General features: G+C 38.0%; 1 protein-coding gene across 1 annotated transcript in view; it reads right to left on the bottom strand.

Annotated features, from left to right (window-relative positions):
* The window catches only part of dock1 (dedicator of cytokinesis 1), a 303,695-nt gene extending 288,664 nt beyond the window's left edge, over positions 1-15,031 (bottom strand). The window contains exon 1 of the mRNA XM_034707590.1: positions 14,804-15,031. Coding sequence (XP_034563481.1) covers positions 14,804-14,846 — 43 coding nt within the window. The 5' untranslated portion in view covers positions 14,847-15,031. The remainder of the gene's footprint in view (positions 1-14,803) is intronic.
* Positions 15,032-16,849: the final 1,818 nt, after the last annotated feature.

Here is a 16,849-nt window from a genome sequence, read left to right as displayed (position 1 = left end):
TTACAGTCTTGTATTCCCTGCCAAATCTTTCCTCTTGTTTTATTCCAAGACATTAAACTTTGTTTTCACAAAGTAATTGGACTGTTTATTCTGTCCTAAGCTTCTGTCTACTTTGAAGAATAATGCTTATCTAAGGAAGGAAATGCTTACTGATGTTTACGGCTGAGTATCTTAATGGCACAACTCACATTAAGAATTAAATATGCAACATGAGCATGTAAGGACATGTGACATAAAATATGAAGTAACAAGGGATTGTAGCATGGAAAAGACATAATGGAAACACGGTTTCAATGTTTTAGGCTCGGGTATCAGTACAAGTTGCCTGTTGAATAAAATGATAACTAAATATGAAACACCCAAATCAATATGGCTTATCGTCAATCTACTTAAACTAACACCATGAGAGTTTGGATCAAAGAACCTCGGAAACATTGTTTTTTTGTCCTGCGAGGATATGTTCCTCTGGTCAAGATGGCCAACATCTTTCTATTTATTTGGGGGTTTTTTTTGGTGAAGCTAGCAGTCAGCAACAAACGACTTCCAGCCAAGACATCCTTTACTACTCTACTCTGCTGCACTGTTTACAGTCTAATAAACAACTTGAGGAGCAGCAAAGGAAAGGAAAACTCACCCCTCCAGGCATGTCTACAAAAATGAACGCTGTGATTTCTTGGTTTGTTACATTTCAAAGAGGAGTGCCAATTCATCTGTAACCAGTGAGTCTCAGTTTCACTGTAAATAGTAAGTTACACAGAGGGCTTCAGTCTAGCTTACATCAGCGTTATGAACCTAAAAAAAATAATCCTGTTTTTTTATTTTTTTAACAGTATGTTTATTGAGTTTTTGTGTCATTTCCAAAGAGACACAATTAGAATTAAAGAAATTCTAAGGAAAAAATAGTAAAAATATATATACATACACATGCACATATATACACATATATAAAATGGGGAACATCTATAAGAATACAAGGGAAACAAACAAACAAACAAAAAACCTTAATTACAAAATGTTACAACATTATTATTGTCTGTATTAACTAAAGATAACCAAAGGGAGTACATTGCCATAGATGATTTGTTACTCACAAATATTCTGTCCGAAAACAGTTTCTGCAAAAACGACCAATATTACAGACATTGCCAACTCTTTCCCAGCCTAGTTCAATATGTGTGACAAATCCTTATCCTGAAGAAAATTAATAAATAGGCTCCAGATACCGTCAAATAATTCTTGTTTGTCCTTAAGTGTATAACGATGGCCACAATTCAAAACCTTCTATCTGCATATTTTTCTGATTTGCGGATTTCCCTTTAAATGATGAGAACAAGGAAGGCTGCACATTTTCAGTCCGTCTCCAAGGTAATCCCACCCTTCATTGTGACAGAAAAGTCACTTGACCAAAACCTCCAATCACTTTTGCTGGGAATATTTTGAGGCACAACACCTCCTATCTGCACATGTAAAATGTTCAGATAGGAGGGTTTGCACTTTGGCCATCGATATGTTATCTTTTCCAGAGCCAAGCACAGAGACATTTAATTAAACCTAATCCTGTTTTTTTGATTCCCCAAAGGATAGCCCATTTATCTGTTTCTGGTGAGTCTCAGCTTCACTGTAAATAGTAAGTCTCTTTTGACTTACTTGCAAGTAATGAGTCTCAAGTTTGCTGAATTAACAACATCATGATCAAGATTTGTAAAAAACAAAAAACAAAAAAGACAACTACAAGCTTTGTTTGGTCTGTACTCAAGAGAAGGAGACAACTACTTGCAAATGCTTGTTTGTTTAGTAGATGTTAGAATTATAAGTTCTGAAGCACCTAAGCTCCGCACACACATTTTTAATTATATATAGAATCAGAAATAAAGATTCTGTTTGATTAAATTATATTTTCAGATATTTTTCCCCATTTTCCTGACTTTCCTCTTTTTCTAAATCCAACTTTACACATGCTTAAAAAACTGAACCTGGACTGGTTTCTGATAAAGTGCTTAAATAACACTGGTTAATATTTCTCTCTAATTTCTTTCTCTCTTCCCCCCTTTTTTTTTTGCTGCCTTACATGAAAGCAAGCACTTTGCCTCAATAATACATGGGGAAATCACCTAATTTAATATTAACACAGGAGGTTTAATTGTGGCGATAATCATTGTTTCACTTGAAAGTCTTTTAAATTGAAAGTGAAGTTTATGAATATGAACCAACGACTTCATGCAACCTATTAACTGCTTGCCTGATACAGTATGACAGCTTAAAGGTCCTCTTATATTAATTTCATCCTGCTGAATCTAAATTATGTAATAGCACACAACTAAATCAGTGACCTTTGTGAGACATTGACGTGTTACACCCCATTAGCCATCTGTCAAGCCAGCAAAAGCAGCACAGCAGGACTATTCTCAGACAATGCACAAGCTGCTTGGCATGGCCACAATCAATACTGAGGGAACCAGACACCACCCAGCTGAGCAGAGGAGCAACAGGAATGACCCACATCAGTCACTTACAACATACAGCGTCATGGTACATGACCAACCAGAATGTATGCGTTTGTAGGTCCTTTTCCCTTCTGTGTCTCGCTGTGAAGAAGAAAAATCACAGTCTATTGTAATCCTAATGGAGGTCAACTCATGCGTGTGTCATCTTTCACTACAAAGACTCTTTGTAGAGTTGAATTGTGTCGTGGTCTGAAAAAGTCAACAGTGACAACCAATCTTGTTACTTAAACACCTCCATGTTTGTATCACACAGTTAACTATGTATGTAGGGAAGACACAAGTAAAACTTCTATCCCATAAACACAAGGCTAAGTTGTTCGCAACCACCTCATTTTCTCCTCCTCAACCTTTCGCACGACAGCAACACTTAAACAAGATGTAGTAGTGTTGCAGCTTTGTCTTGCTGCTGAGCCAAGAAGGAGTAGTGTGGAACCACTTAGCTATGCACTGATTAAATAGGCCAGCTGTCATTTGTCTTAGCCACCATCACACAGCAAGCCACTGGGAGCTGTACTATTAGAATTGCCTCACCAAGCAGCGCAGCCCCATGGTTAATATAGAATTCTCTTTCAGAATGAATAATAGCAAAGTCATACTGACCTCCAAAGAAAGAAGGAGGAGGATGACGGCCTAAGTTTGGACTTACACTATTCTTCCACCATATCTAATTAATGCCCAGACAATGAAAGTACTAGGGTAGTCGCTCCTCCTTTTATTAGCTTGCAGCTGTGCAGGATGATGGTTCTTGAGATGCACAATTGAATTGGTTGTGTTGGAGTGTGGTTTTGCTCCTCCTCTCATCACTTGTTCTTCACAAGCATTACAAATAGCTGTTTCCAACACTTCAAAATCGTTCCTTATAGCATGTAGGAGCTTGTTGTTGGCATGCATCAGCTGCCATTGATTACACAATGTCCCTCTGTGTTGATAAAAACATTTCCAGGAAGTTTAAGATTGTAAAATGGTGCATTATAGCCTCCCTTTACTTAAAATGCTGCTTATGTTTTTGTTTTTTGTTTTTTTAAAGAATCATAGGCATATTTAATAAATTGCATAGTGCAGTATTTAGCTCAAACAAAAAATCATACAGCTGGCATAAATGCTAAATACTTTGCTTGTTATCTTGATGCTAACACATACACATACAGTGTATTACCATTAAAGGTGCAGTTGGTAGGAATAGGGTAAAAAACGATACTTTTTTGTGCTGGGATTGGGAAAAAAGTCATTATACCCATCTGTGCTCATCAGTAATTGAAGTAACTTGAGATTATGGCGAAATCTCTGTGTTTTCCAATGCCTTTTTATCAAGCAATGTTATTATTCCCCTCGTTCGCATTATCACGGACCAATCAGAGCTACTCTCCGACCCTCTGTCCTGATTGGTCGAGTGGCAGCCCCTATTACGTCGTCCTGATTGACTGGGAAGCCGGCACTACTTCCTCAAAGAACTCGCACAAGAAGTAGGGCGAATCTGGTGGAGAGGGGTAGTGTTGACATTTTAAATCTCTCTCTCCGAACTGATGTTTATATCACAACTACCAATAGCAGCTTTAATAGTCTAAAACAACAAAATAATAAACTTTTTTTTGAAAGTTTGGTTTTTAAAAGCATGAAGTATCAGACTAATCATTTCAGCATATCAAGCCAGTTTCCCTCTCTCTTTTTGTGAAGTGTCATTATAAATGGGTTATTTTATCATCCCTGGATATCAGAAGAAAAAAATATATATATTTACTGAAAACAGTGAAAATCCACTTTTTAAGCTTTTACTCATATTATGCATAATATATTATGCATCCCAAAAAAGCCAAATCTATAATTATTTGTTTAAAAAAGTATTTAGATGTCATATTAGTACTAAATTGTTAAATTACAACAGAAAAAAAAAATCGATATACTATATCTGCCACCATATCTACAATTTTTTCCCTTCTAAAATATCATGTATTGGTTCATATTGGTCAGCCTTCACTATTAATCAAATATAAGCATTAACTAGCAGTAAAAGCTTAAGTGGATCTGTTAATAGCACAAAATTAATCAATTAACTCACTTAAATAAAGGTTAAAAAAAATAAAAATAAATAAATAAAAAGAGGGCAAATAAGGATTGTTTTCTATCCAAATGTGAACCATTAACCATCAAGGTGTAGTTTAACATGTACAATAGAGATATAATATCAGTGAGTTAAAAAAACTGTAGGTAATGTTGGTTGTCCTTCGTAACTTTTATTTTATTTTATTAGTTCTAACCATTTTACTGATAGTAATGAGACCAGTTTCCTTCAGTCATTAGTCATTAAAATGATTAATTAACATCCCCAGATCTGCAAAAGCCACCTCATATTTCTTCATAAGTTCTGCATTCCTGCTCAATAAGTTCTGCACTGTTGTCTTGAGCAGGGAGGAAAAACTCGAACAGAATGAGGTCCCAGGTGGAAGGTGTATTCAGGATTCTGCACACCAGCAAAATACAAATATTCTAAAGCCATGCAGCACAAGCTCATAAATTGGAAATAACGGTGTAAACTTAGCAGTCGGGGTGCAGGTGATCACTCAAGAGAGTTGCACACTTCTCACAGTAAGCGCCTAATAAAAACACTTGCATTCCTGTTACCGAACATAAACACACACATATTGGTCACTAGACAAGAGGCAGAATGTGTGAGACTACAAAAAAAACATATCAAACTCTAGCTGTGTGGGTGCTTTTATTTGATCTCCTCCCTCTGCTTCAAACATGAATGACTTCTGTTGGTGTGCTTTTATTTATGAGCAAAGGTGCAGGGTGGATCATAAATACCATCTGGATGTAGCAGAGACCAAACAAAGATGGAACTGTTTGCTACCCTCCTAAAAAGACAAAAATACAAAATACAAAAAAAACACCCTTCTTCTTCTGCTTGTCTATGCAGCATCTCCTTTCTATTAATCAGCTGCTTTATTTTCCCTCCAGTAAAAGCACTCTTGAATTGTGCCAGCTCAGCTTTTCTCTCTCGGATGAAGTTTAAACACAGGCAGAGAGAAATCAGGTGCCTCGTTGTAAAACTTGACTGTGTAGTTAATATTGTCGAATGCTTTGTTATATCAGAATTAATGGTTATGATATTTGGCAGGGAATGCAGCAGTGACAAGAGCCACATTTCCCCTCCTTCTTTTCATATTTATTATGCCTTCAACAGATGAGAAACAGAGCGTTTGCTAAATAAAACTCAGAGAAAGTAACTCTGAACAGATAAAACAAAGAAACAAATTGATAAAATGTAGTTCTTTCAACAAATAACCTCAGCCGAGGCAAAGAGAGATGGTTAAATACAAGATAGAGAGTTTAAAACACATGGTTAGAATTTATGCAGACAACAGCAATCCTTTTAATTGCAACCATATCAGTTAGATTACTACACTTTACTGGGGAGGGATTTTGAAGATGGTTTTTCATGGATGGGGACGTTCTTTCGTTACTAGGAGTTGCAATTTTGTAGGTAGGAGATGGTTTTTCTGTGATGGGAGTTGACTTTTCAATGAAAGAAGAAGCGTTTTCATCAATGGGGGATGGTAGTATATTGGTAGAGGTGGTTTGTAATGAGTGGGGAATGTTTTTTTATTGGTGCGAGATGGTTTTTAATGGATGGGAATTGGTTTTTCCTTGGTAAGAGAAGGTTTCTCATTGCTGGAGGATGGTTTTTCACTAGAAGGAGAAGTTTTTCATTGATGGAGGATGTTTTTTTACTAGTAGGAGAAGTTTTTCATTGAGGGAGAATGGTGTTTTTCATTGGTAGGAGAAGGTCTTAATTGATGGAGAATGTTTTTTTTCATTGGTGGGAGAAGGTTTTCATTTAGGGAGAAGGGTTTCTCATTGGCAGAAGTTTTTCATTGATGGAGAATGTTTTTTCATAGAATAGAATAGAATAGAATAGAATAGAATAGAATGTTCTTTATTAATCCCTAAGGGAAATTCATTTGTTTGGCTTAAAAATTATAAAAATCACATAAAAGCAAGTAATTCAGTGTCTATCAACTCATCTCCCATTGGCTAGAATTATGAAGCCTAATGGCTGCAGGGATGAATTCTGTATCTCTCAGTCCTACAGCGCAAAGGTTTCCATTGGTAGGAGATGGTTTTTAATGAATGGGAATTGGTTTTTCATTGGTGGGAGAAGGTTTTCATTGATGGACAATGTTCTTTCGTTGGTAGAAGAAAGTTTTCATTGATGGAAAATAGTTTCCATTGGTAGGAGAAAGTTTTCGTTGGTAGGAGAAACTGCTCTACTGTCCACATTTCCTGTCTCTCTTCAGCTGTCTTATCATTACAGGCAAAAATGCCCCAAAAAGTTACTCAACAAAAAAAAATTCATTCTTGATTCCGTCATCACAGCAAGGGGCTTCACATATGGAAACTTTTCTTTTATGACTTATCAAAACCAAGAGAATACCAAATAACACCAGCAGCATTAAACCACACAAAACAATATCAAAAAAGAAAAAGGCAAAAATTGTCAGCAAACAGACTTGGGCTGCAATATTCATTCCTGGGTGGCCCACCAAGGTATCACCTGTGTGTTGAAAACACAGTTTTTTTCATGGATGGGAGATGATTTTTCACAGATCCAGTAAGCTTTTTCATTGGTAGGAGATGGTTTTAGTATGCATGGGGAATGGTTTTGCAGTGGCAGGAGGACTTCAATAGATTAGAGATTGTATTTAATCGAGAATAGAAGCTATCTATTGGGTGGGAGATGTTTTTTCATTGGTAGGAGATGTTTTTTTAATGGATGTGAGATGGTTTTTCATTGGTAGGAGAAGTTTCATTATGGTTGGTGCATGGTTTGTCATTGGTATGAGATGGTTTGTCATGGGTGGGAGATGGCATTTTATGGGAGGGCGATGGTTTTCATCTGGTGCAGGGTGTTGGCTATTACAAATTCCATATGACCTCAGTCTTTAGACAGACCGTCTGTGTCTTTATTTCCTGCTCCCAATGTGTCACTCACCGCTAACCTGTTCCAAATGAGAGCTGTGTACGGTTGTCAGTCCTGTCGGCCTGCAGTCTGTGTCACACAAGTTTTAAATATGAATCATAGCCACGCCAGAGCTACTTCTTAGAGCTCCATGTCCAATCGTTGTCTTAGATAGGCTTCCAGTCTGTGATTTATCCAACAGGAAATGGCATTTCCTCTACACCCAACCTTCAACTGTTGTAAAAAAAAAAAGAAGTGATTGTCCAAATATATTTTTAACATTTGTATCATTTTGTTTGCTGCTCTGGAGTTTGGTTACATTACATAAACATGAATTACAAAGGGAAAGTACCAAGTCATGGAAAACATTCCTCATGACAGCACATGTTCTCAGGGGTAGTTTAGTATAGTTGAGTCTCAACAGCGACATGTAGATCCTTTGAATAGTCTTGTGCTAAGTGCTCCCTGGTTTGCTTTATCTAGAACTCTCTGTAATATCTTTTAGGATCACTCCAATGAAACAGAATTAATGAGACAACACTTGAAATCAGCATCAAAACATAGTTCGGGTTTATTCATTCATTAATTCATTAAGGAACCCAAAGATGCAACAAAACATTCCCTGGGGGGCTGATAAATCCCTTTTGACATGCCACAAGGATAAACAAGCTTCAGAATCTTTGGTCCCAATGAGTTTTGCAAAGCTGGTTGGCATTTGAGTGGATAAGAAAATGAAATCAGCTTGCAGGCAAGAAAAGAACAAATATGTTTATTTGACACCTACAGATTCACTCTTCTATATAATACAGAAACTAGCAGGCGTTGAACCCAAACCTCAACTTCCATTTGAAAGGAGTCAATAACTTTCTTTCTTTGCGCCACTGCCTGAGGAATCCCAGTGACTTCTGTTGATTCATCAGACCAGCCGAGTTAAATCCAGGCTGATGGGAAGCATTCTGAGCATGCCAGAGGAACCCAAGACATTGTTTGGCAGAAGAAGTCAAGCTCTTGCTTCAGGGTAATAATTATCTTTGGAAACAATGTAGAAAGCAATAAAGTGTGTTGCCTCTGGTGGAAGAAAGATGATTCTACATGCATTGAGGACATGAGTTTCTGAAATGCTTACATGCCAAACCTTGTTCAAAAGGAAGCCATATGTCTGACAACACAGAGAGAGGCTTGTATACAAGTCAAGAAAGGAATCATTCAGGCCTTTTTATGTATGATGAGTTATTGGTCTCTTAACAGCACTGAGACAAAGTTCTCTTACCTTTAGTCTAGTCAGTCCAAATTTAAATTTCCATTTAAACGACTATGGAATAAGTCACTTCAGAACATCCTGAATCAAAATAAGCAGGTTGCCAATCCTCCCTTCACGTAGGGTGGGGCAGTACGGGCAAAAGCATATACCGTGACAACTCTTATAAGATTGATTTCTACTTATGTATCTTTTACTTTGGGACTGGGATCCTATCTCACCCTTCTTCCCTATTACTTACTTTTACCCTCCCTGTCCTGTGAAATTTACTAACCATAGGCCTTTCTGGAGTCCTTGAGCTCCCTTGTCTCGTAGGTTCCTCTGAGTCACTTCTGTAGATGGCCTGCTGCTGTGGACGGCCTGCTGCTGTGGACATGTCAGACTTCAGCGGCAACAACTACTACTATCCATCTCATCACTATCATCTATCAATCTCTTAATCTGCTCTATCCCTCCTTCCAACCCCAACTCGGTCAAGGCAGATGGCTGTCTAACATGAGTCTGGTTCTGCTCAAGGTTTCTGTCCATTAAAGGAAGTTTTTCCTTGCCATTGTAACTTGCTAAATGCTGAAAAGAGCTCTACTCATTGTGGATTAAGAGGAGATAAAACTGAGTCTTACCCTGTCTTGATGTTGGGTCTTTGTTAATAATACAACATAGAGTATGATCTAGTTCTGCTATGTTTGTAAAGCACCTTGAGATAACGTTTGGGTGCATTTCGACCAAGAGTTCTGGGGTCTTTCAGCCCCAGAACTACTTTACCCTAAACTAAAAGGTTCTGTGACCCCCATTTGGTTCTGCGTTTTGACCGCGGGTGCTGAAGTCGCGGATAGATTGTGCAAATCAGGCCAGTGACGTATGGAGGAAATAAAAATTACAGGCACTACACCACCAGACCATTAGAGGGCAGTAAAACAAAGAGGAATGCCATTCATCACAGATGACACCATAGAAGCAGACGGACAGGCAGGTATCATTGTAAGCAGCACAACAGTTAGCCTGTTAGCATGAAGAGACTCAGCTCGCGCTGTTTTAGATGGTGCTATATTTCATCACAGATGGATTCACTGAATCAACATGTGAGAGGAGATAAGCGCGAGTAGCAAAGATGTTTCAACACGGCTTTAAAATCATTTTTAACTCAAAATGCTGTGGTAGAGATCCCAGGTGTTTTGGTTCAAATCGCGACCCTGTAAACTGAAGACTTTCAGCCGGATGCATCCCTCTTAAACGTCTTTAGATTATCATTAAATACTTATCTGATGAGGATACTGAATCTTAAAACTCCCTGTGTTTCAACAGCTGTGTAAACTCCACAAACACTATTACATTATGCTGAAGGTCTCCAGTTTACAGGGTCACTTTTAAAACCGTAACACCAGGAGAGACACATTTGCGGTGGGCTGAGAGAAGACTACTGTTACAAGCTGCTAAATCAAGAGAATCACAGCCTCTTCTTTTGAAAAGTACACACACATACAATAAATATAGAACAAATTAAAGAAAGAGAAATCAGGTGAATCACAGATGTTTGTGATGTTATTGTGGACGACGGGCAAAGCAAAAACACTGCGGTTAATCTACCAATCAGACACGTTCAGCATTGCAGGCCCTGCCCCCCAGAAGCCTGGGGACCTTTGAAAAGTACTACCCCCCTAGCAGGGGCTTTTTAGGGGGGAGATTATCTACCCCTGAACTACTATTTCGCCCTGGGTCCGTCGGTCAAAACGCACGTAGTTCCGGGGTAAAGTCCCTAGTTCCAGGGTAAATATTCCTCTGGTCGAAAAACGCCTTTTGTTGTGATTTGGTGCGATACAAATAAAGATTGATTGATTGTAGGTTTATCACAGATAATATATGGAAATTCAAGAGGATAAAGCAGCTACACCCAACGGAAATTTAATCACGACTATGATGGTCGGTAAGGTTGAGGCGTTGAGTGTTCATTTGGAAAAGGTTGAAGAGTTTCACTGAACTGTTTACCTAACACACTCCTACAAATCTCTGTCCTGTAGCTTAACATAGTCCATGCCCACTCCAACAACACATAATGGTAATGCATAGGACAGGTGAAGAGAGACAGGAAATGAGGGGAGTAGAGAGTGGGGAAAGACATGCAGCAAACGGTTGTGGCCAGGAGTCGAACCAGCAACCCCTGTGACAACAAAGTACGGCCTCTGCATATGGGGCACGCTTGGACCGCCAGGCCACCAGCGCACCTAACTGTCAGGTCATCTATCACAACATTAATATACGTATATCTCATCAGTCACACAAGATTGACTGAACCTGATATGGTGGGTTCAATGAAGAGTTTGTCTGATAGAGTTGAAGCTCCTCCGCTGGTTAAATCTTGGTTGCCATACAGCGAAGCATAGCAACAGAGAAAGAGAATAAAGAATACAGATTTCCTTTCTTATTAGGAGGGAAGTGACACAAAAATAATGTAGTTTAATTTCCAATGTAAATTACTGCATTGTGCTAACCACTGTGAAAAGCCTTGCTTCTCCAACAACCATCAAACACTGTCCCAAAAATGAGCTGGTTTTACCCCGGTGTTATCACTGCTATTTTTCTATTTAAGAAAACAGCAGCATTTATTATTAACACTGCTGTGAAAAGACTAAAGCAGACGAGTTTTCTTCCCTGCAAACAAAGCCATGGGTCCATTATGTGCGTGGTGAATGGGGTGGCAAAAGTTTGGCTGGGAAAGAAATAGGTCCACAGTGAGCACTGCCAGCGTGAGAGATCTCAGAGAGTGCTCATTAGCTCTTTTTGGTCAACACATGAAGTATTAAAAGTGCAATGGCTGTGCACCCTACCAAGGCTGTGCCGCAGTGATGTGGCAGCTGACTGTCTTTCTACTAATGACTCATCCTCGCTCTGCATTCAGGGAGCCCCGTGGGAATTCTCTCAAAGATTTTTGAAGAACATCCACTTTCAAGATGTAATAGATAGTTCTGGCAGTATACCAAGGCAATCATTTGCATCAGAGTACCATACTCCTTATACTGTGATATACAGTTTCATGTGAAAGTGGACTGGGCTGTACACAACAGAGCTAATTTTAAAGATGCAGTGTGAGACGCCAATCAGAGCTTTAATAACCTGCATAAGAACCCCTCATAGAGCCACAAACCCCTCACTCTTCACACTAATGCACACACAGCTGAAAGGGGCTCATGTTGTGGGGTATATCATACACATTCAATAATGTTATTTGTTGCCATGACATCAAATGATTCTGGAAAAAAAAGTCAGCAATTTCCTAAAGTTGCTGAGTGATCACATCCAAGATGATTCAGGGAATCCCCAGAAAAGTCATAATGAGTTCACTGATGCTATTATTTTAGGTGCTCAAGCACAACACAGTGAATGTGCTTTTAACCATCCAATACTCAAAGTCCTACAAAGGTGAAAAGGGTCCTCTCCAATGGAGTGTGCTTGAGTTATCTCTGCCTATCTTGCATTTATCGGGCTGTTTATAAAGCTGTTTCTACTTTCTTTGTAAACAATCCATCAATTAGTCACGTGAAACGGTAGAGATATAGATCTCTATATTACTAGAGTATTCCTAGTTTTAAAGCTCCTGTGAGAAGTTTTTAACAGATTATGAAACAGACTGAAATTAACACCAATGCCTCTTTATGACCTACAAAAGCAAAAGAAACCACCAGCAGGGAGATTTATAATTCATTTATAGTCATTTTTAATGCCTGAAACAGTCACTAAGGGGTGGGTGTCAGACAAACAGATTAACAGAACACTATTCAACAATTTTTGAAATATATTTTCAAATAAATATTCACAGTGAGTTACAAGACAGAGGGTTGAGATGTGTTGTCATAAAAAACCACGAACATACGTACAGCACAAATAGATAAGACGTTCTACTTTGTCAACAGGGGGCGCCAAAAACCACACTAACCAAAAGTTCCTGGGAGGAGCTTTAAACAAACTTTTAATACTGGTGTGATAAAATATCCCACAAGTATATTAAATACTGTAAAAAGTACTATTTTAAACATAACTTAAGTATATAAAACAATAAAACTATTTAAAAAAAATAACAAAGCTTCAAATTTAAAGAAACAAGACAAATTTGCTCTCCAATGACAAAATTTGATGCGGATAGAAATACTGATAGCATGGGGCGCTGGTGGCCTAGCGGTCTAAGCGCCCCACATACAGAGGCTACAGTTCTTGTCACAGGGGTCGCCAGCTTGATTCCCGGCCGGTTGACCATTTCCTGCATGTCTTCCCCCGCTCTCTACACCCCACATTTCCTGTCTCTCTTCAGCTGTCCTATCAAATAAAGGCAAAAGGGCCAAAAATATATATCTTTAAAAAAAAAAATACTGATAGCATAACATTAGCTAGCTTGGACCACCGTTGTGCTAGCAGTCATCTGTTGCTGTCTGTCAACTTATCTGAATGGAGTTCTTCTTTGCTGCTTGAAAACCCTGTTGCTAATAGTAGCTTTAATATTCTTTTTTTCTTTGCTTTGTTGTTGTTGTTGTTGTTGTTGTTGGGTTTTTTTTATTTTTTTTTTGGAGGGGGTTCCTCTGTCATTTTTTTGTTGCCTATAGTTTTTATCTTTCTTTCTGCATGTTTTGTCTTTGTAAAGCACTTTGTGACTGTTGTCTGTGAAAAGCGCTATATAAATAAAGTTTACTTACTTACTTACTTACTGTGCTGCTGTAAATTAACCTGCTGCTACTGATGCTTCTGTTAATTAACTGTTAACCCTAACATAAGAAGTCATCTGGCGATAAAATAAAAGCAGAAACTATTTACATTTTTTATCAGCATAGCTTTATTTTTATTGGGGGCGGCAGTAGCTCAGTCCATAGGGACTTGGCTTGGGAACCGAAGGGTTGCCGGTTCAAGTCCCAGTATGGACGAAGTTTGGCAAGTGGACTAGTGGCTGGAGAGGTGCTGGTTCACCTGCCTGGGCACTGCCGAGGTGCCCTTGAGCAAGGCACTGAACCCCCAACTGCTCAGGGTGCGCTGGTTGACGGCAGTATCCTCACTCTGACATCTCTCCCTAAGCATGTTCACTGCATGTGTGTGCATTGTATGTATATACCAAAAAAACTGTATGTGTAGCATGTCCAATATAGCACGAGTGAAAAAATTTAATTTCCCCCCTGGGGATCAATAAAGTACCTTTCTTCTTCTTAAAATTTAGCTACTAGTTTTGTAAATATCTGTTACAATAATGGGTAAAATATGCAATTTTTAGATTACTTTGAAAAACATTCTGGAAGACACAATCCAATTTTAGTGACCCCCGGGGGTCCCGACCCAAACTTTTGGAACCCCTGATGTAGAGAAATCTGTGTTAATAGTACACTTGTTTTTAAAAGAGCATGGTACAAACAGATAAGTGAGATAGCCTATGTGATGAAAAGATACTCTTCAGTAAACATAGGCTGACTGATATTTGTGTAAGTACAGTGCTGAGCAGGCTTTGTTACAGCTTTCCAATTAAACCCCCTTACAACAGAGACACTATTTATGTTTCTGTAATTTAACTTTGTGGTTAAATAATCCCCTGAAGGAGAGAGTGGGATCTAACAGGAACAGAGTTTCCAGGCCAGACTTTCAAAGCATTTGAGGAAGTGACAAAAAAAATGGACAACAATAAAGGCTTTCTCTGAGCAGAGGACATGGCGGTAAACACAAACGACAAACAAACTAAGCATTTAAAAGTCTTGAGTTGCTTCTTAACTAGGTAGTTAGTTTGAAGCGGAGGCCCCATAACACAGGAAACAGCGCTATAACTAGGCGCGCCTCTAACAATTCCCAATCCACGCGCACACGCACACACACACACACACACACAATCCTCTTCCTCACAATAGACACATTCCATGTTTTGCGTTTCATGCAAACAAGCGGGCAAATTCCACACATTTGCATCCTCACAATTTACACAAATCTGACACAAATGTATCAACCACAGGAAGAACAATTAAGCCGGCTACTTTCTGATCTCAATCCTTCTCCAACTTGTTCAATCTGAGCACACACAGCTAGGCTCAGCTAGCGATGGAGCATGCAAGTTTTGTTACGTACCAACACCATACTTTTCCTTCTTTGTCGGCACCCAGCGAGACATTATCCGTGTCGAGGCTTTCCCCGAGTTTTCGTATATCCGGGTAGAAAGAGTCCAAATGTGACCTGTTGGTTTTTCTGTGGACTTTTTTCAGTTTTCTCTGAGCTTTGGGACAGGACTCCGAGCAGCCATTTTCCACCAGTGACAGGACGCTCCGCAAGGGGGAGGAAGGGAACCCAACTTTTTCTCTCTCCTGGTAGGCGTTCATACAGTAAACTCAACTCCCACAGCTGTTTATACTGAGAACAAGCTGGAGAACTAGTCGTTTTTATCTAAATCTGCAGCAGCATTTAGTTTTCAAAATGATATAAACTGGTGTAGAAAAAACTATGGTGTTCACAGCCCACAACACAGGGAGATAATGTTTTATAAGGTAGTTTTTGCTCTTTAATGTTAGTTGTGAGTTGTATGTTAGACTTCTAATAACTTTTGGGCTAATATAGATTTTAAATGACAACTTTTTAAACTTAGTTAAATTTTGTTATACTAAGCAATGGGCCTATTTAGACAAAACAATTACCCCCAATAACAAACATTTGTACGAAGAGGATTAGGGCCACTGAAAAATAATTCAATAAAATTAGGTGCTATATATTTTTTTTTCTGATTAAAGTTAGAATTCTGAGAAAAAGTCAGAAATCTGAGAAAAGGTCAGAATCCAGATTTTAATCACAGAATAATAATACAAATTGCACCATATTTTTTTGTAAGTGGCCCTAATTCTCTTCTGTACAATTCTGACTTTAATCTTTGAATTCTGACTTTTTTTCTCAGAATTAAGACTTTAATCATATAATACTGACTTTTATCTCATAATTCAGACTTTTTTCTCACAATTCAGACTTTTTTCTCATAATTCAGACTTTTTTCTTAGAATTCTGACTTTAATCTGAGAATTCTGACTTTTTTCTCAGAAATTAGACTTTTTCTTAGAATTCTAGTTTTAATCTCAGAATTCTGACTTTTTTTCTCAGAATTCTGAGTTTTTCTCAGAATTCTAACTTTAATCTCAGACTTCTGACTTTTTTCTCAAAATTCTGACTTATTCTCAGAATTTTGACTTTAATATTAGACTTCTGACTTTAATCCCAGAATTCTGACTTTTTTCTCAGAATTCTAACTTTAATCTCAGAATTCTGACTTTTTTTCTCAGAATTCTGACTTTAATCTGAGACTTCTGACCTTTTTCTCAGAAATTAGACTTTTTCTTAGAATTCTAGTTTTAATCTCAGACTTCTGACTTTTTTTCTCAGAATTCTGAGTTTTTCTCAGAATTCTAACTTTAATCTCAGACTTCTGACTTTTTTCTCAAAATTCTGACTTATTCTCAGAATTTTGACTTTAATATTAGACTTCTGACTTTAATCCCAGAATTCTGACTTTATTCTCAAATTCTGACTTTAATCTCAGAATAATGATTAATTGTTTTTGTTTTTTTTCACTGGCCCTAATCCCATTCTGTATTATCCTCCTCCGTACATTTGTTATATAACATCTAGATCAAATTTCAACACAAATTAGGCAATGAAAAAATCATACTTATATACTTACTGTATAAATATAAATCCTTATACTTTACACTGTTTTCATTCACTGGGGAGAAAAAAACAGGATATTTTTTTGCATGTCATATGACACCAATGACTCTCCAAGTGTGTTTTTATGCACACAATCAAAGACATAGAGATGCAAATGGAATTACAATTTTCATTCTATAGTGTGACTCTTCGATAGTTGACTGAAAATTAATAAAGGGATGTTTTTCACAGATGCAGCTGGAGATTTCTGGCCTGTCTAGGAAAGGGAATCAATGACAAAATAATGTTCAGAACAAAAAGTTAAATCTGAACTAGGACTCTTGAAGACATACATATAGAGGTTTGATCAATGTTAATATAAAAAAATAGTCAACAACGGCAGCGTGAGTAAAAGGGGGTCACTTGGCGCCTCGGATTTGTAAAAAGTAGCTAATGTAATAAACTTTTTAAATTATAGTATTTTATGGA

Source organism: Notolabrus celidotus, chromosome 18 (genome assembly GCF_009762535.1).
Source record: "Notolabrus celidotus isolate fNotCel1 chromosome 18, fNotCel1.pri, whole genome shotgun sequence".
NCBI classification, from domain to species: Eukaryota; Metazoa; Chordata; class Actinopteri; order Labriformes; family Labridae; genus Notolabrus; species Notolabrus celidotus.
This window is presented reverse-complemented; position numbering and strand designations above follow the sequence as displayed.